This window comes from Leptinotarsa decemlineata, unplaced genomic scaffold, assembly GCF_025532065.1.
Source record: "Leptinotarsa decemlineata unplaced genomic scaffold, Ldec_3_MD MMD2_tig00026336_RagTag_RagTag, whole genome shotgun sequence".
NCBI classification, from domain to species: Eukaryota; Metazoa; Arthropoda; class Insecta; order Coleoptera; family Chrysomelidae; genus Leptinotarsa; species Leptinotarsa decemlineata.
In genome coordinates, this window is record NW_027412692.1 from 7,662,635 (window position 1) to 7,683,520 (window position 20,886).

The 20,886-nt window shown below is 32.9% G+C and overlaps 1 protein-coding gene across 7 annotated transcripts in view; it reads right to left on the minus strand.

The window, feature by feature from the left end:
* Positions 1-19,284, minus strand: part of Nna1 (Nna1 carboxypeptidase) — a 42,246-nt gene extending 22,962 nt beyond the window's left edge. For 5 of the 7 annotated variants that reach the window (XR_002721840.2, XR_012467479.1, XM_023157382.2 and 2 more), the window contains exons 1-7: positions 19,142-19,284; positions 13,945-14,051; positions 8,947-9,164; positions 8,711-8,863; positions 5,773-6,002; positions 5,512-5,658; positions 5,204-5,459 (exon numbers count right to left, since the gene is read on the minus strand). Coding sequence is in view for 5 of the 7 variants with exons in the window: in XM_023157382.2 (XP_023013150.2) it covers positions 5,204-5,459; positions 5,512-5,658; positions 5,773-6,002; positions 8,711-8,863; positions 8,947-9,164; positions 13,945-13,975 (1,035 nt within the window). In the remaining 2 variants the exon portion in view is untranslated. Of the gene's footprint in view, positions 1-5,203; positions 5,460-5,511; positions 5,659-5,772; positions 6,003-8,710; positions 8,864-8,946; positions 9,165-13,944; positions 14,065-19,141 lie in introns of those variants that run through there. The other 2 variants (XM_023157375.2, XM_074183357.1) reach the window with 2 other exon arrangements.
* Between the last annotated feature and the right edge of the window lie 1,602 nt (positions 19,285-20,886).

The window sequence follows — 20,886 nt, forward strand, 5'->3', positions numbered from 1 at the left end:
TGAATTTTTTACGTAATTTGTTTATTAAATTGTTTTAAACAAATAGAGAAATTCAATATTTTTGAAAAAAAATTTTTTGCTGTTCTGTTGTCTAGAGATAATTATGATTAAAAAAATCCTTAATTTTCAATTGTTTAAAATCGATTTTTTTATATTTCGATTGTTTAAATAATTAGTTAAGAAATAATTTTGCTTTTAAAAATTATAATGTAAACTTCTAAATAGTTTGGCAGGAAAAAAATTTTTTATGTATTATTTGATTGTTTATTAGTTTAACAATTTGTTATAAACAAATATTGACCATTATATTTTTTCTGAAGCACAAAAGAATTATAAAAACAGCTATATATGAAAAATTGCCATAAGATTTTTTTATCGTATCGTATAATATTAGAAAGTATCATAATAAATAAAAAAAAATTATGGCATTTTTTTATATATTATATAGCTGTTTTTATATTTTTTTCTGCTTCAGAAAAAAATATAACGTTGGTCAATATTTGTTTATAACAAATTGTTACACTAATAAACAATTGAATAATTAATTAAATTTTTTTTTGCCAAACCATTCGAAAGTGTAAATTATGATTTTTAAAAGCAAAATTATTTCTTGACTGATTATTTGAACAATCGAAAAATAAAAAAATCGATTTAAACAATTAAAAATTAAAATTAGGAGAAAAAAAATTTTTTTAATCAAAAACAAAATAGCCAAAAAAAATTTTTTAAAAATATTGAATTTCTTTATTTGTTTAAAACAATTTAATAAACAAATTACGTGAAAAATTCATATACTATGTTAATAACTGTCATTGTTCAATGTGAAAACAGACATAGCTAAATATCAATTGGAAAAAAAAATTATCAGTAATTTTTAGATATTTCATTTTGCAATAGTTATAAAAAATCATAATTAACAAATCAATAAATTTTTATGAACTTTTATCGCAAGATCGTATGGAGTATTATTTATACCTTTTATTCCATTATTTATGCCAACGGTGATTGGGAAAAAATTTGTTAGTTAACAATTGAATAACTTTTTGAAAAATGGTGATACAACTTTTTTTCTACGGGACTCGATTCATTCAAATGTTGAGAAGATACTGGATTTTTTTCAAATTTTTAAAATGACATTTTATGTTATAAAAAAATTATTTCTTTTGATAAACTCTCTTTAGCGGCAGCGCGCGCATGCCGTAACAGCCGCGCGGAACCCTATTTTCAAAGTCAAATTAAAATTATAAATAATGGAGATAGGGTTTCGGGAGTTGGGACTTTTTTATTGGAAATTTCCTCCTCTTTGGGGAGCTTATTTCAAAATTGCTCAAATATTAATATTTTTTGAGTTATTAACGAAAAACTAAAAACCATTTTTTTTAAATCTTATTTTGTTAATAACAATTGCAATTTTTCACCTGCACCAAAATCCTTCAAAAACATTTATCTAGAGGTGATTCCAAATCGAATCAGCTATCGCTCATATTTTTAGGACCTTTATCTCTATTTTTCATGTTTTTGAACTTGTTGATTAGACTATCTCCTCGATAGGAAGACTCAACAGATTGTATCTGGTCTGGATTCCTGGCCATACTAGCCTAGAAGGCAATGAGGCTGCTGACTCCCTTGCAAAAGTGAGTGCCGCAAGTAGCTTCATCAGACCAAAGTCTGTCATTGGCATCGCTTTAGGCTCTGCCAAACAAAGATTGAATACCTGTATGGCAAGAAGATTTATGGACTTCTGGCCGAATCTTCCAGGATTGGCTCACTCCAAACTCACCCTTCGAAGCTTGATACCAAACAGTTGTTGGACTACAAAAGGGATGAACTAACCATGTCTACAGGTCTTCTTACAGGTCATTGTTGGCTGAATCATTATATGCAGAGACTCAAACTGTCGTAAGACAGTGTGTGTCGCCTCTGTTTGGAAAATGATGAAACAGCAGAGCACATACTTTGTGCCTGACCCGCTGGGGACCGAATCAGGTTTTTAGATTTCGGCAGAGCCGTACTCTTACCATCTGACCTGAAAGACCACTCACTATACAAACTAATCGGCTTAGTTAAGAAGCTGGGTTTATTTGGTCGAGTGTAAATAGGTGTGAGTCACAATAAATCCTTGCGGGTTGCGGTGGAGGGTCGAATAGACCCACTCACTTTGGACTCAACCTAACCTAACCATGTAGAAGTTTCTGCCCCAAAAATTTATCCAAGGAAGTATCAGAACCGGACGAACTAATGTCACAGTTCACAATTCATGCACTTCTCCTAGCAATTGGACTACAATATGTTTCATGATTTTGGACCCAAATACCACAAGCAACCTTGATATGGAATGTAGAAGGGAAGTTGGAGACTTGTCTCTCTTTTATATAGATGGTATCTAAAGAAGTGTTCGTCCAACTTACACCACTTCATTTCACCGAGAGCAGTATATATCAGAAAAGCGACAAGCTATAGCTCTTCATCGTTTCGATGCTCAACTTAAAATACCCCGAACTCTTTCGTTCGGAAAATGAACTTCTGAAGACGGTTTTTCCAAATTAATATATTTCCAACAAAAATCACAACTTTTACACAGGAACCACTCTCAGAGTTTTTAAAGGAATGTAGTGCATGATGAAAAATTAAAATTAACCAATAAAAAAAAAATGTATTGTCCTCCCTGTATAGTTTTTTATTTGGTGTCACCGCAGTTACATCCATTTGATAACATAATGTTTATATCAGAAATTGCACAATATCAGATGATATACACGCGTAAATAGTGGGACAACATAAACGTGCTTGAAACCAAGTATTTCATAAATTGCTTATTGCAGTATCCACAATTATAACAAATGCCCACTTCACTGAAAGACTTCCGAAATAGTTCCGATCGTGTCAAATGACACGTACATTCTTAGATATGACTGTTTATCATTGTTCAAATTTATTTTTTATATGAGGATTTATCAGAAAGTTACCCAAGAAGTCAGTATGAAGTAGCAGCATTTATTTGGATATTTCATTGATTTTTTTCACGAGTTAATGATTATTCATTTCCTAAATAGAATGACGATGAGGCTAACGGGGGAAAACTGACAGTTTCATTTCAGTTGTAAAAAAAAAGAACTTATTTGACTAGATCTTGATTGTAAACTATTATATAATTTTTGAAGTTTTGAGTTAGCAGTGAATGGTCAATTGAAAAAATTTGAATAAAAGGAAGGAACAATATGAATTATAATCAATTGAAAATAAATATAATGAAGAGACACATGATTTGACAAAATCATGAGATGACTGATTAAAGTATATGGATATTTTGTCGTTGAATCAGCATAACAATCTTTTACCAATAACTTAATTTTCTAATTTGAACAAATATGTAATAATAATAATAAATGGTCTTTATTTTACGTGGCGGAGTATAGCAAAGCGCTATTCTTCCACTCAACCACGATTGAAAAAAAAAGAAACATTACAAAAAATAAATGGCAACTTCAGGACAATAGTAAGATTAAATTCAAATGTTTATGTTTGGATCAATGTTGGCTGAGCAATTCAGTTTTAAGTTAACTTTTGAATAGCGGTAATGATGAATTTTTCAAAGATTCACTGAATGAATTATACATTGTTACAGCATGATACGTGAAGGATCGTTCATAGATAGTGCTGTTATGATTCGGAATGTCAAAATTATTGTTAAATCTAAGGTTTATTGAGTGTATCTGATGTCTGGGAAGGAGTTTATTTATCAAATAAGTGGGTGGTTGTGTTTTTATCAGTTTGTGAATGAAACAAGTTAAATGCAATGCTCTTCTGTTTTGCATTTTTAACCAATTAAGTTGATTGATGGAAGGGGTCATATGATCTCTGTAATTTAAGCTGAATATTAGTCTAATGCAAGCGTTCTGTACTTTCTGAATTCTTGCAGAAGTTATGGAATCGATACAAGGGCCATAGACGACATGGCAATAATTAAACATAGATAAAATCAGTACGTCTGAAAGGGTAATTTTGAGAGACCTGCTAAGATAGTGTCTGTTTGAATACAGATGTTTCAGAGTACCGTACGACCTTTGAATGAGAGTATTGACTTGATGAACAAATCTGAGGTTGTAGTCTATATGAAGTCCATTTTATTTTGTCAGTCAATTCCACAGAATGTCCATCAATATACAAATCGATATTATCTATGGCCCTTCCACGATCTTTGGCTTTTCCAAAAATTATTAAAGATGATTTACTAGGATTCAGGTAGGTTTAGACGGTGTTGCTGCGAAATCTGAACAAGATTTTTATATCATTATTGAGCGATGTTTCATGATCAATAAGCTGATTTACTTTATCGGAGTAGTACAAGTTAGTGTCGTCTGCATATGTATGAATGTTGAATAACTTAAGGACCTTGGAGAAGTCAGATGTGTAAATAATAAAGAGTAGCGGGGCGAGAATTGAACCCTGCGGGGCTGCGTGACATAAACTCATATTATCAGACTATCAGACTACCCTTTATCACAACACGTTACTTTCTATTTTTCAAAAATGAACTAATAAAGTCAATTTCACTTGAATTTTGTTATGTTGACTCCTTATTCATCGTATATATTTTCTTCTAAAATGAACCATTTCAAAAAAGTGCTTTTGTTTCAGTAATTCATTACATGATCAGGATTGTTCTACAAGTGGATGAAAAGAAATGTTTCTTTGAGATGACATTCTTTTCAAAAGTATTTTGGTAGTCTAATGTATAACTTGCTACAATATTTACATGCTCTTTTGTTAACAACGTTATAATTTTGATTAATAAAATTTTCTTTGATAGTATCTGGAATAGTAGAAAACATTTTTGAACAAGAGTCTTCAATTGCAAATCACGAAGACAAAGTTGAATTTTTTGTGTTAATCACTCTTCTTTTCATTTAAGCAAACTTTTTAAAACAATAAAGACAAACCTTCAGTGTTGGATAGATCAGGATTGTGGCTCTTGCCCAAAACTTCATATTGGCCAAACGGGGAGAACTTTTTCCCAAAGGATTGAAGAGCATAGAAATAGTTTCTTGAATGTAAAAATCGAATCTACATTCGCAAAACATCTTTAAGCAGGAGGATATGAGTTCAGTCACGACTACGACGTGTTATGAATGAACTTTCATACTTAATGATATATGCTAAACTACTCGTATGTCAATCAGTTACAGAATATCTTTTCATTTACCTTCGTTTCTCCCTGCACAACTGGAGAGGTGATTGTCACATAAAAAACATTATTTCCAGCTAAGCTCTTACACAGAAGCCTAACTGTACTGTATGTAGATTTGACAGGATGCGAAGATAGTTCTGATAGATAGTCCTGAAGATCTGAGTAAGTATATGGATAGCAGTGAGCAAAATAAATCTCGTCATCGTCATGAGGAAATTTGACAGTGAAAGTAAAAGTGTACGTCATTTGCTGGTCGGGGTCTTCAGGAGTCCTGAAAAAAGTTTCTCTATATCTAGATTGGATCTTAAAAAAACTTTACTCACACATTGTCATTACAAAAATAGGTTATGTTTTGTCCGCACCTCCGCCAGCCTATAGAGTGCAGCTGCGAGTCTTTGGTAGAATACATCAAAGGTCTCATTCCTTCATTATAAAGGCTGTTTTCTTTGGAACAGTTGGTAATGGAAAACCTGCAAACGGAACTGACTAAGTTTTAAAAATTTTTTCTTAGAAAAATTATCATGCTGGGCTTCTTCAGAACTGAGACCATTTTTATTGGAAAAATGTTTTTTTTTCATACTGACCTGTACAAAAATGATTTCTTGACATTGGTGACCTTGAAATAGAACCATTGCATGTGCCTATTTGTATAAAGGTCCGATCTCAGATGTAACTCGTAAAAATTTGGCGTTATCATAATGGCCCTAGCTAAATTTCCTGACTCAAATCTTGATTCAAATTTTAGGGTATCTTCTTCCGGGCAGACATTTGCTGATAGGAGGTATTTACTGCCTCCTACACTAGACCTACTAAACTGAAAAGAAAAATTGTTATATCTGATAAAAAAAAGATGAATCTTATTGTAATTTGACAGGTGATAACATTATGAAGTTTAGCATTTCACTGAAATGACTAAGAAGTTCAAATCCAGCTTTAACTCCATAATATGATTATACCAGGGTGATCCCAGAAGTACCCAGTCGGACCTAGAGATGGCGGTAATTGTTTGAAAAATATCACTGTATTAGAAAGTACACAATCTATAAAACATATGTTTCAAGTTTGAAGACGCTGCGTTGTTTAGTATTTGTTTGGTAAGCATCAATTTGTGAAGATGGAGAAAATTGGTCATCGTTTTGTGGTACAATATAGCTTAACCAATATAAAAGCTGAACTGGATTCTACTCTAGGTGAGTGTTATTGGAACGTTTGAAGGACAATATCGCAAAAAACGGCCGCATTTGGAGAAAATAAAAATGATCTTTCATCACGACATTGCACCGTGTCACAAATTAATGAAAACGATGACAAAATTGCATGAATTGGGCTTCAAATTTCTTCCGCGTCCACCGTATTCTCCAGATCTGGCGCCTAGCGATGAAGAGGTAATCTATGTTTATAATTTACACTTTCAAATAGTTAGGAAGACATTTTTTTCTATTATTTGATTGTTTATTAGTTTAACAATTTGTTATAAACAAATATTGACCGTTATATTTTTTTTCTGAAGCACAAAAAAAATTATAAAAACAGCTGTATATAAAAAAGTGCCATTAGAAAGTATTATAATAAATAAAAAAAATGTATGGCACTTTTTTATATATTATATAGTTGTTTTTATAATTTTTTTCTGCTTCAGAAAAAAATATAACGTTGGTCAATATTTGTTTATAACAAATTGTTAAACTAATAAACAATTGAATAATGAATAAACTTTTTTTTCTTGTCAAACCATTCAAAAGTGTAAATTATGATTTTTAAAAGCAAAATTATTTCTTTACTGATTATTTGAACAATGAAAATATAAAAAAATCGGTCATCGTTTCGTGGTACAATATAGCTCAATCAATGTAAAAGCTGAACTGGATTCTACTCTAGGTGAGTGTTATTGGAACGTTTGAAGGACAATATCGCAAAAAACGGCTGAATTGGGCTTCAAATTTCTTCCGCGTCCACCGTATTCTCCAGATCTAACGCCTAGTGATGAAGAGGTAATCTATGTTAGCCTACGAACTTTTCAGCCTAACTGTTATATGTGCTATACTATAATTCCAAAATAGTGGGGGACCAAATTTTCAGAAATAACTGAAATTTTTGCCTTAATCTTTTTCATGCAGTGGCGTACGGAAATTATACCAAACGGATGAGGAAAAATTATTATAAAATATATAGAATCACAAAATTGACAAAAATGTTTTCGTTTTAATGCGATAATATTTCTGAGAATTTGATGCCTACTAATATGGAATTGTACTCTACATATTTAATGTGTAAAAATTATGTTTTGTTGAGAAACATTGCAAATTGATTATTCTCCAAGCGGTTTGGTTGTTCAGAATTCAACGTAGTGTTTAAAAATGCTGAAATATGCAGTGTAGTCCCCAAAGTATGCACCATATGGGAAACTTATTTATGAAGAATTTTTCGACAAACTGTTATTCCTGATGAAAGTTTGTGCATTCCGTGAAACTAAACATGCACCAACAAAATACAGTAAAACAAACGTAATATACGAGGAGCCTTCATATATTTGATTCTGAGACAATAGTAAAGTACTCTTATTTTGAAAAATCTCGAAAAATGTTTTTCAGAAAAGTTGTTCAGCATTGAAAATACATCTAGATTTGTAGTCATGGTCATCTAAGTGAAGTTTTATTTTTTCACTTTTTTTTTAATAGGGATACGACGGTTTATTTTAAAAGCCTGTAATATTACGAATTACACAACTATGGTGTTAACCACGGTCAATTTTTTTGAAGAGTAAAATTATTGTGCAAAGTTATTTTAATTTTTTTTAACACCGAAAATTACTCAAAATTATAAAGTATTGTAACAAGAACTTGATATTTAATAATATCAAATCACGAAACATCAAAATAAAATAGGTATTTCGGAACAAACTCATTGATTTTCTGGAAATTTTCTTGTCCAAAATAACTCTCCAAAATAATGCAAAAAAATTGATCGTGGTTGACACAATAGTTGTGTAATTTGTAATATCACAGGCTTTAAAAATGAACCGTCGTATACAGGATGCTGTTTATTTATCGTTTAAGCATTTTTTTCATAGTCCCCATTTAAAAAAAAAGTAAAAAAATTAAATTTCACTTATATAGCTGTGACTTCAAATCTAGATGTATTTTTAATACTGAACAATTTTTCTAAATAACATTTTCCGAGATTTTTCAAAATAAAAGTACTTTACTACTGTCTTAAAATCAAATATTTGAAGGCTCCTCGTATATTACGTGTATTTTACTGTATTTTGTTGATGCATGTTCAGTTTTAGGGGTGCACAAACTTTTATCAAGAATAACATTTTGTCGAAAAACCCTTAATAAATAAGTTTCCCATATGGTGCATACTTTGGAGATGACGGTGTTTCATTTGAGAAAACGAAATTTACTGACAAATCCATATAACTGGCAATGCTGCATTTGTAAAATATTCCAGAACCCCTGATTGCATTTATTTCTAATCGTTCTCCGAGCTTAGTACCTTGTATGTGAGTGCAAAACTTACATAATTGACAGCACTTATTGGTGAATATTGAAAGACAACAATTCCACTTTCTTCGCCAGATGGTTTAGGTTGGCTTTCATTACCGGTAGGAACATAGTATGGTTCGAAAGTTGGCGGTATGTCGTATATGTGATGTACCCTCTTATCCAGTACCTACAAAGAACAAACATCCATCAGTTCCTAGGATCATGAGTTCGAAGAAAAGCTAGCTACCTGCAAAAATTACCGTTTCTCACCTGGCATTCTGTCGGCCATCTTGGAGGCTGTAAAGTGAAAGAAGCATCTTTGTTGTTGGGAAACCACTCTCTGGAAGGTAACTCTTTGATCTTAAATTTCGATTCATCGTCTTCGTCGAACTGGTTTTTCACAAGGAAATTGGCAAAATAGCTACTAGTGCTTGTTATCTGTGGTGGAAATAACGTAGCTTGAAGTGTTTTGACGCGAGTTTCTGTCTCTGAAAATAGTCAGTCTTAAAGTAAAGCGAATCATCGGGAGGAGAAACTCCAAGTCATATTTGATTTTTTTTTTACAATTTCGAAGACGGGGGAAAATTTTAGGCCTCCGAAACGTTAAGAAAAATATCTGTATAATTTATTAGCTCTTAGATTTGGACGAGCAAAATTATCGAATACGACAAGTTACTAATAAGTTGTAAATTTTCATTGTGAAAAATACTTTGGATTTACGCAGTAGTTTATTGGGGTGAATTAGAAAGTTTGTTATGTCTTCAACTGTATATAATTCTCCATTGCAGTTTTATTTTTTCTTTTTTCAAATTTCGGAAAGTGAAAATTCCTAGACAAGTCGATTCAGAACTCTGATTTCTTCCAGAAAAATTACTTTCATTCAGTAGTCAGAAATGACTAATAAACTTGTGATATTCAAGAATCCAATATATTGCTTTGCTAACGACAGCACACTTGTCTCCAAGAAGATAAATGTCTCCGAACCGGATATAATAATGTCAGGTCAGACAATTCCGTTTTCTGCTTCAATAAGTTTGTTGGGAGTTAAAACGGACACCAATATGTCTTAGCACAATCATGTCGCTGGAATTGCAAAGGCTGCTTCCCAAAAGCTTGGAACACTGTTTCGGACCAGAAAACTGTACACCCTCAGCAACTTTCGGTGCTTCATAAAGCTCCGATCAGACCTTCTTTGCAGTATTGTTCTCATATATGGAGCTCTGCCATCAAACATACCCTGAAGCTGCTGGATTCCATCCAGAAAAGAGCCATCCGCCTGACTGGAAACACGAACATCACGTGCAACCTTAATAGCCTGGAACATCGAAGGAAGGTTGGGGATTTGTTTCTTTTCTATAGACACTTTCACGGGAACTTGGCACATTTGATTCCACCAAAAGCGGTACATATCAGAAATACGCGATGGACTGTGGCTGCTCATCGTTTTGAGGTTCAACTCAGTACACCTCGAAATTCACTGTTTGAGAACTCTTTCATTTGGAGAATTGCATTTATGTGGAGTAAACTTACTAAGAATGATTTTCCAATTGGATTTAATCTGAGAGCGCCTCAAAGATTTTCCTGTAGTACTCGTGTTTTGTGATATTGGATATGTGTTTCCCGGAAAACGTGAAGATTGGTGTCACTCCAATAACGGCAATTTTGTCTGTGAACATTGCAGTTTGAAAAAAATGTACATTCGTCACTAAAACAAATATTGTGGAGATAGGTAGGATGCCTTGCAATGATTTCCGTCATGATTTTGCAGAATTTTGTTCTTCGATCAGGGTCATCTTCAGTTAATTGGTGTACTATTTGTATGGATGATACATATTCCTCTTCAAAAGTCTCCACACAGTAGAAGGAAACACCTCACAAACACTCGCGACAGAATAAGTAAACTGTTTAGGACTTACTACCATCCCACTAATTTTTTGCATTTGCTGTTCTTCCGGAATGGACGGATGACCTGAGGACTTTTTGTTATGTACACTACCGCGGTAGTTGTGAATTTGGATACAAGTTCCCTCAGATATTTTCTACAGATAGGACGATTCGGAAGTCGTTCATTGAAAATCCTTTCGGTCCCGTGGAAGTTACGCGTCGCACCGTTAATAAAAATCGGTTCAATTGTTTCTTTCATTGGACATGAATTGACCATTTTAGAGATTGTTGACGTGATACCTTTCTACTAGTAAAACCGAAAACTAAATGATAATATTCTAACTGAACAATGATGTTCTTTGTCGTACTGACATTTTTGTCGTTTTTATAAACAAGAATTAACTTAACAAACCTTATCGGGTTGTTGGAAGTGCCATATGGTAGATAAAAAGGAATATTTCTAGAAATATCGATATCAATGTGTTTGTCTTCGGGAAATTATTAAATGTTTCGCCATTTTGTAGTAGGTGAAGATATTGAATTCATATTCTTGGAGCTTCAAAATGATGTGGCACAAGACCCCCCTTTCCATTTAGTTTTTTTTTCCAGATGGCGCCCAGTTGCCATCTTAAAAGTTTCATCTGTCAATTCCACTTCAAAATAAAGTTGTAGTGCCCTACAATTTCCTTCAAATGGAGTATGCTAGGTGTTGCTAGGAGATGTGTTTGTTTAGATGATTTTGTTTGGAAAATAAAATAAGGAATTAATAAAAACTTCAATCAAAAACGTTTTTTAAAAGTAGTTTAAAAACTACAATTGGTGACCCCAAGAAGTGAATAGTTCTTACGCATTTGATAAAACCATGGTCAAGTTACTTCAAAACCTTTCGCGAGAGCAGATAGTTAACCTACTTCAATATTTCAATGTCAATCCTGGTGGAACTGTTCCTGACATGAAAATAATGCTGGAGGCTGAAATTCTTAAGGAGTATCCTGGAATGATGAATTCCCAAGACTTTGATTTCACAGAACTTCTTTGCAAAATCAGTTATCAGGAAAAATCTAAGGAATCTCAAGCAGAAGGTAGTGTTATTGAAAAGGTAAACAAGCTAGAGATTCTTTGTAATAAGCTGATTGAAAATCTCGAAAATAATAATAGGAGAATGGAAGGCATAGAAAAACTTATTCAACAAATGAGTAGAGAGTCTACACCTATACTTAATCCAGCAGTTACTACGCCTTCAATTTCCACAGAAAAAGATCGTTGTTCTATCAGTCAAACTAGTCCAGACTACAGCATAGAGCTTGAAACTGAATTCAATCGTGCAAAATCTGTCACTTTACCATCCTTCTGGAAGACTGAACCCGAACTGTGGTTCAATACCGTAGAAACAATTTTTAACCTAAATAGCATACATTCCAATAATATCAAATTTGGAAAGATACTGACAGTTTTAGATTGCAGTATTGTTAAAGAAAATTCAAATCTTTTTTCAATACAGCACAAAAATTCTTCAGATTCATATGAATTACTGAAAAGTCAACTCATTAGAATGTATCAAATATCAGACGAAGAAAAAATGACGAAGTTATTCAGTGAGTGTCAACTTGGAGACAGAAAACCTAGTCAGCTCTATCGGCAAATGAAGGATCTTGCCTCAGGACAAATGACTCCAAATTTCATCTTATTATCTTGGCTGAAGAAACTTCCAAACACAGTGGAACAACTTATCCGGGCATTTTATGAGAAACTTCCTGAGGAAGAACTTATAACTATGGCCGATGGAATGATGAAAGGAATTGGAAATACGGACGTTTTTTCTATTCAAACTGGTCAAAAAGAAAATCGCTTAGAAAATAAAATTGAGCAACTTATTCAAAAACTTGATGAATCTCGTACCAGAAGACGCAGCCCAGTTTTTGAAGGAGAATGGTCTAGATCAAGATCAAGATTCAGATCAAAATCAAGGACTAAATCAAAATTCCAAGATTCAAACTCTAACGATGAACTATGTTATTACCACAGACTCTTCAAAAATTCAGCTAGAAAATGTATCCAACCTTGTACTTTCGTCAAAATATCTTCGGAAAACCTATAGGCCAATCGTTAATGACGACTAGCGAAAATGGCCCGAATGAAAGTCGTCTCATAATTTTCGATCCTGAGTCCAAGATAAAATATTTAATTGACACAGGTGCTGAAATATCATCAATACCAAAGTTAGATCACCATCTACCAGTCTTAAATAAAACACTATATGCTGCTAATGGATCTAAAATAAAAACTTATAGAGAAATACTACTGACATTAACGTTAGGATTGAAAAGACAATTCAACTGGAAGTTTATCATAGCAGATGTTGATAGAGCCATAATTGGAGCAGATTTTTTGAAGAATTTTGGATTAACAGTTAATTTATCAAATGGAATTTTGGTTGATACTAAAACAAATTTAATGATCAATGGTGAAATATTACTTGTTGATAAATGTTTCAGTATTAAAACAATAAACACTAACTGCCCTTCAATCAAAAACGTTTTTTAAAAGTAGTTTAAAAACTTCAAAGTATTCATGCATTGATTTCATTATCCCAAATTTCCATTTTTTTAGTTGATCCGTTCAAAAAAAAGAGGAGGGGACATTACATACATGCACTGTAAATGAACTTGTTAGTATTCTTCCTAGATACATTACTTTGTTCTTATATAGAAAAAGTGCTCTTTAATAGATACGATTTCCTTTACTTTTTTCAAATATTGAAATTCAGCTACATATTCCCCTATCTTGCATACACCTGATTTTTTTTGTAAATATGTTGTGTCTGCTGTCTTGGTTAAGTCAATACTCTGAAACCGGTCTGTATCTGATAACTCGATTGATTTTAAGAAGGGCCTGCTGCTGAAGGATCAGGAATTTCCCTTTTGAAATGTCTGTCAAAAATAATTTGAATTTCTCGAGAATCATGAGACTTGTTTGATTTATACCAAACGTGTGATTTGCTACTATGCGGCCACTTCAATATAATTAAGTTAATTACAATATCATTTTGAAAATGGTTTTTAAACTTTTCAGTTGAAACAGTTAGTATTTGACTAACAATCTCAAATTCTGATATATTTAAAATTAGAAAAATGCAATTCATTTGAAGTTTAAATTTTTCAGGTTGAAGGTTCATCAATCAAACTGACAGTGGGAAATTAACTTTCGAATTTGTGACTACAAAAGTTGCTTTAAATCTTTCTCTAGTACTGTGGAAACGTAATGAAAAAATGTCGATCGAATTAAGTCTGGTCCAACCTATTAACAACTCTTTAAACATGTATTGTCTCCACCTTTACTTCAAATTACTCAATTACAGAATAATTCTAAAACCTATGCACCAACCTTTAACGCTGTTATCATTTTCCAGTTCCATTTTGACTGCCGGAAGGATCTAATATCAACTGCATCGCATTGCCTTCTTTTTTCACAAATCTTCTCAACTGCACTGCCTGTAGACAGAACCTATTTTTATTCGTGACAACGGCCCAAACTATATCTCCATGGGGATGATTGTAAAGTGGGATCGATAATAGTGAAACCAATTGGGCTTTCCCTTTTTTAATAATTTGATAATTTCCATGACTTTATGTTAATTTCATTGCCGGCGCTGTGGTTTGGTATGCAACATTTTCGACAGATTATCGTGGACTGATTTGAAAATTGCGTGAGATCGCATAAGTATGGGGCGGCTTTTACCATTCTTAGTCATTGCAAAACTATTTGGAAGTTATAATAAAAAAGTGTAGATAATAACATATCGAAAGAATTCTTTAAATTCCTTCGAGTTTATATGTATAACGTATCGAAACATTTGTTGGAAAACTGAAGAAATATTTATAGTCATAGCCGTTCGATAAATGATATGCCATATTATTTTATATCTGAAATATATGTTGTTGAAAAAAATGACGATGAGTCTGTTATTTATTATCAACGTTCTACGTATAGCTTTTCACTCTGTTTCAAATACCTACTCAATTTAAATTAAATGGAACTGGCTGATACTTGTTGAAAATCTCTATCAAAGCTCACTAATATAGTTAACTGTCATTTTGACTATGAATGGTTCACAATTCGTTACCGTTACCGAATGTTCGACCAAAAGACACAAAAACAGTCAAAATTGAAACTAGGGGAAAAACATTGATTATAAACTGATTGAGTCAAAATTATAATTTATGAAGTGGAACTACACAGAAAGGGATTCAAATCATAGATATGAACAATTTGTGGACAATGTATTGTCTACATTGAATGAAGTCGCTCCAAAAAAAAACGGTTTAGATCTTTCGACATTATAAGGAATTTTGGAATGAGAAGGTGAGGCAAGCTACAAAAGAAAGGGATATGAGTTACAAACAGTATACAATCAATAAAACAACGGATAAGAGGAAAAAGTATAAAGAAAAAAGAAATATAGCAGTGAAAACAATTAGACAGGAAAAAAGAACTATTTAGAGACAAAGATTGAATTAAATAAAAATTCCACTGAAATGTGGAATACACTGAAGACATTAATACCGAATAATAACAAAGAATACAATATTACAACTATTGATTTGGGCAATGGTGAAATAGTTTCTTATAGGACTTTGATACCAAATGGCCTGAACACGTTTTATATCAAAAGTATAATAAATATAACTGATCCAATTGACAACAAATTGTCTCATAGTTTTCCTATAACTGAAAGAATAACTGATAATAAATTCACTGAGGATACACTACAAAAACACACTTTTGTCTATTTTCCACTATATTTCTTTATTATTGACCGGTTTCGGCTATTATACCATTTTCAAAATGGTATTTCAAAATGGTTTTGAAAATGGTATAATAGCCGACCGGTTTCGGCTATTATACCATTTTCAAAATGGTATTTCAAAATGGTTTTGAAAATGGTATAATAGCCGAAACCGGTCAATAATAAAGAAATATAGTGGAAAATAGACAAAATTGTGTTTTTGTAGTGTATCCTCAGTGAACATGAATTTCCACAAAATAAACAAGTCGTCAATCGAAGAAGTGATAATAAATTGTCCAACTTTAGTCTTATCAATATGGTAGATCTAGAAAGAATTGTTGGTTCTTTGAAAAATTAAAGTAGTCTTGATGAAATTTGTGTAGAACTTCTGAAGAAGTGTTTCAGAGCCATTTGCAATCCATTGTTAAACATTATCAACAGTTCTTTAGAGAAAGGTGAAGTACCAACTGAAATAAAATTATCTATTATATCTATAACAAACGGACCAAATACAAACCAAGCTATTCAATTGAGACCAATAAACATGATTAATGCTACAGCTGAAGTATTGGAAAGAGCTGTATATGAACAGATAGTGGATTATTTGGAGAGTAATATGGTCCTTTGTGAGTATTTCTTGACCTTCAAAGGGCATTTGAAACTGTAGATAGATGCAGACTGATTAGAAAGATTGAAAGCTTAGTACACATAATTCTTTATTTTATAAAGGAGTATATTGTTTTAATGACCTACCTCAAGAAATTAAAGATAGTGGTCCGATAAATATATTCAAAAGACGATTGAAGGATTTCTTAATGAAAATATAGTATATTCCTATGTATGACTTTCTTATGTAACTTTTTTATTCATACATTTGTATTTTCAATCAGAATGTTTGTATTTTTTCATATTGATATTATTTTATTTATAATGTGACAATGTATTTACTATTGTAAATGAATTGGTTTTTCAACTAAATAAAGAGATATATATTCATGGTTTAGCTATTCATTTTAATTTCATTTGTTCTTTCTGAGACTTCAAATCATATCAGAATGATATTAGACAATGGAAGTCCGAACTAATAAAATTCAGTATACTATATATTGGAATTTTTTTAATTGATTTATTTCTACAATTTCCAGAAAGTTAACTTTTTTTTGAAAATAATGACTTTTCAGCCCACTGGAAGGAATTGAGAAGCGAAGGTACGTTGATTTTTTCCCATTCTGGAAATTGTTTCTGTCATTTTATATGTGTGTTATTGTTCTTCCAGTTTGATCTATGTAATGCATAGGGGGCATGAGTTCAATTGTCAATATCTAATAAACAATCAAATTGATTCGAATAATTAGCCTCTGCTAAATTTGCTTTTGCCAGATAAATCATATTTGTTCTCCCTAGGATATGTAGATAATCAACAATTCTTTGACTTCTTTCCACTATAGCCCACTAAATGAGAATTTTACATCCTATCTTTACAGATAGTTGGATCCAGCCTAGAATCAACTATCTATATTATATCTAAGGTTATTGTATAGTTAATCTTTTGTATCTCGGTTTTGTAAACGTTCTGTAGTGAAAATCTTACAGTAAGTTGTATTAATATGTGGGTGTTGGTTCGATCTGTATGTGGATTTGTCAAATGCCGCTCAGTTCGTTTTAACCGACCTGTGTCGTGAAGCGTACCTTAGAAAGTGAGACCTTGTTGATTCCCGGCCTGTACAATTTCCAGACTTAAAAGTCATCTTGACTGGTGAATCGCACATCGGGAAGAGTGTTACAGTTCTGGTACATGGATTCATTTCACGCCAGAGATTTTCAATACTCGTATTTACAATTACATTTAGATATACTGATCTGTTCCTATTATTTTCTGGCTTACCATGTGCAAACAATACTAATTCTGAATAAATAAAAAGTATTGTATTTGTTTTGGAATGAAGATTAATCGAGCTTGGCAATTATATTAAAAACATCACCTGTGGTAATTCAAGACAGCCATCATGAAAATACTATTTTAAACATATTCGAATATCTGCCAAAGCTGCATTGAACAAAGGAGAGTCAGGAAAAACAACAACCCACAGATAGGTAGATTTGATAATAGCATGTCGTTGTAAAAGTGTTGGCAAAGTACTTATGAAATAACTATATCCATAAACTTTGGGTATAAGAAAGCTTTATCAGGCTGATAAGCTCAAATCACTATGATATAGTAATTTTAGTAAATATGACACTTCTTATTCCACAAAGCGGATTCAAAATCAATATACTGCTGCGTTTAAGGCTACATCAGTGTCACATTAAAATCATAGAAGTACCGAAGACCTTGATAAAAGGCTTAGGCATATGCTGCACTTGCTAGAAGCAACTTTCTGATGGCATCAAAGTAGCTTCTGCATTGGGTATCAGAAACGTCCACATCCATCACACAGCTACGATAGATCACCTGTCTGGCAATCCCCAGTATGTTACTTCAACTCACTTAACCTGAGACGATTGTTCAAGGTCATCAATGCTTGATGTAAAAAGCAATCTTACTTTTCTCCCCTGAGATGTTCAGGTTGAGGCAATTAGTACAAACTAAATGACTGGCCTTATGTCTTCGGACTCTAGGAATGTCACAGTTGTGCTCACGAGTTTTCTTGAGTTCAGCTAATATTATCAGGATGCAAAGAAGTAGAAGAATTAATGCTAGAAAGACTATATTCTCCCAACTACAATATCTTATATATTAACGAAACCTAGATCTAGGTTTCAATATTAACAATAGAAATCTGCTCGATAATCCTATGACCAATCTGTTTCAAACGATTATATGCATCATGAGTGACCTCATGTCATCTATCTTCGGAATATTGCAGTTCCCTTTCGCCAGTATCTGAAGTTCTTTCAGTTCACTAGTGCCCGAAGTGAGGCCTAACTCTCTCTCTGAAAATATTGATCCGCTCATTTTGTTTAGGCCTCAAATTGATGATGCTTCAGCCTGGAAGAATGGGCCTCCAACTGATGAATAATTAATTGCTGTGTTCCCATCTCATGTTCGGTTTTCGTTACGAAGCAGCTTCATCAGTTGGATAAGCACATCAAACTATTCTATAATGTCTTTTATATATATATATATATATATATATATATATATATATATATATATATATATATATATATATATATATATATATATATATATATATATATATATATATGTCGTTTATATTACATATCACATATCAGATGCCGGTTGGTCAGCGTGAGTGGTTCGTTGGTTTTGCTCATTCAAACAGCAGTTATGTGAACGTTCCTTCGATCCCAACTGTGGGACGATTGATGTTCACTGCGTATCGTCCGACGCGTGCTAGGAATCACACATTAAATGGTGAGACCTCGTTAAACATCGACACGCAAAAATTTCGACTTACTTCTGAGGGTTGCGGATCGTAAGAGGGCGATATATTTTGAAATTTTGTACGATATAAAAAGTTTCCACAATTTCTATAATTTCATTGAGGCTTCATTTACAAATATATAAATTGTTGCTATTTTATCTTCTAGTAGGCATGTTACTCATCATATTTTTTGTGTCAACAGATTCATTTAGAAATTGACACAACTATTTCAAACCAGACATATCTGAGAGTAATTGGCTGCTAATTGGTTATTATCACAGCTCACTAGAAAAATTTTCAGGGTTGGGGAAATTCGACACGATTCTCACTCTATACATATGAATATACCTATCTAATATTCTGTTAAAATAAAATTAGAAAGATAAATCACTTGATATCAACTCACCGTTGCAACAAAGAAATCGCAATGTATATATTCGAGAAAAACATCAACACATCATAACTCAAAATAAGCTAATGTACACAACTTTACGTCGCTAATCGCATAGCCACAATGCAAGTGAATCCTACGAGAATCCATAAATTAAAAAAAAATTGGCAAAATATCTCCAGAACACTTGGAATGATTCCAAATAAAAACGGAAAATTCTCCATCTATTAGCAGTTTAACTAATTTTATACTCGTAATCAGTAGCAAAATAGTTCAGCTGAAAACAAAGTTCCGAGTTTGTAGCTACTAAAATCTAAAACTGTGTTTTTGTAACAAATCAGAGCATGTGAACGTATGTAATAGAGAACGTAAAGCAAGGATCTTGATGATTTTTTATTTGTTGTGTAGACATTATCGAAGGCGATAAGGTAACAGTCGAAGTGCTAGCAACGCAGAAACCACAATATTGGGGGGTTAGCGGTTAGTTTTAATATATTCAAGATCTTCAGATGATGTGATGCTGCAGATTTTTCCGGATGTTTCTGCAGCTGAAAAAGCAAATGCGCCACTGCAATTAATGAAGACAATGAAGTGTGTTGTTGTCCTATCATAAAGTTCGACAAATGCCCGGGGGGAATGTTCCTCAATTTGAGTTATTACAGCAAAGACAAGTTTGAACAAAATAGAGTTGAGTTTAATTCATGAGTTTTTCCAATTCACTTCGAAAAGTCTTCAAATTGATGTTTCAAATGTTGGGTTTTAATTTTTGAATGGATTTGTTTCTAATTCACATATTGGCAACAGCGCCTATATCAAGTTGAAATAATTTATACGTACCTAGATATTCTACTTTAAAAAAGGAAAATTATCTCTATAAATCAACAATTAAGGAAAAATATAAATTATACTTCAATGCCACCTCCACAAGCCACATAAACAACAGTTGTTATATTATTTATTTATATATAGGAAGATAGGTTAGGTGCACAAAATGTCATATATCACAGAATGTCTCGGAACTCGGAACATAAGTAAACAGAACAGCACGCCTCTGAAATATGTCATCTTTGTTTGTCTCATACAGGTAACAGATTCATTGTTCTTTACTAGCTATGACCGATGTTGCCAAATGGTGAAATAGAAACGAATCCCTTTAAATGTTGAATGCATTATTTCATTCCTCTTTTTAAAGTATTTAAATAATTTTTTAAAGAAAAAGGTTGGAATGATAAGTTTATAATGCGTTGTTTTGGAGCTCTTTTATGAAAAGTACTTGATTTTCGTCAGAAAGAACATTCCCCATTGGTGGGTTTTGGTTTAGGTATAGGTGGGCCTGGGGTGAGAATGCATGAATGAGTCGGGCTTTAGTGTGCTCCGGCCTGTGGGCTACCCACTATCTGATCACCAGCGGGAACTCATTGATGATGTCCTGGAATCGTTTCGGGATATCCTTCTGGGCTCCTGGGAGCCTGGCGGAGGGAAACGGGATCTTCTTCCTCGGAATCTTTCTAGAGCCTCTCGGGGCTTCCAGGACATCGGTGACGGATGCACATCTTCACCGGCAGCAAGAGGTTGCATATCTTTTTGAGGATCTGGAAGTAATTTCAAGTTGGGGTGAAAGTAACCAGGTACAATTCGAAGCCACAAAAACCCAGGCACCGGTTTTCTCCAAAAATATGAATGTCTCCGAACCGTATATAATAATGTCAGGTCAGACAATTCTATTTTCTGCTTCGATAAGTTTGTTGGGGGTTAAAATG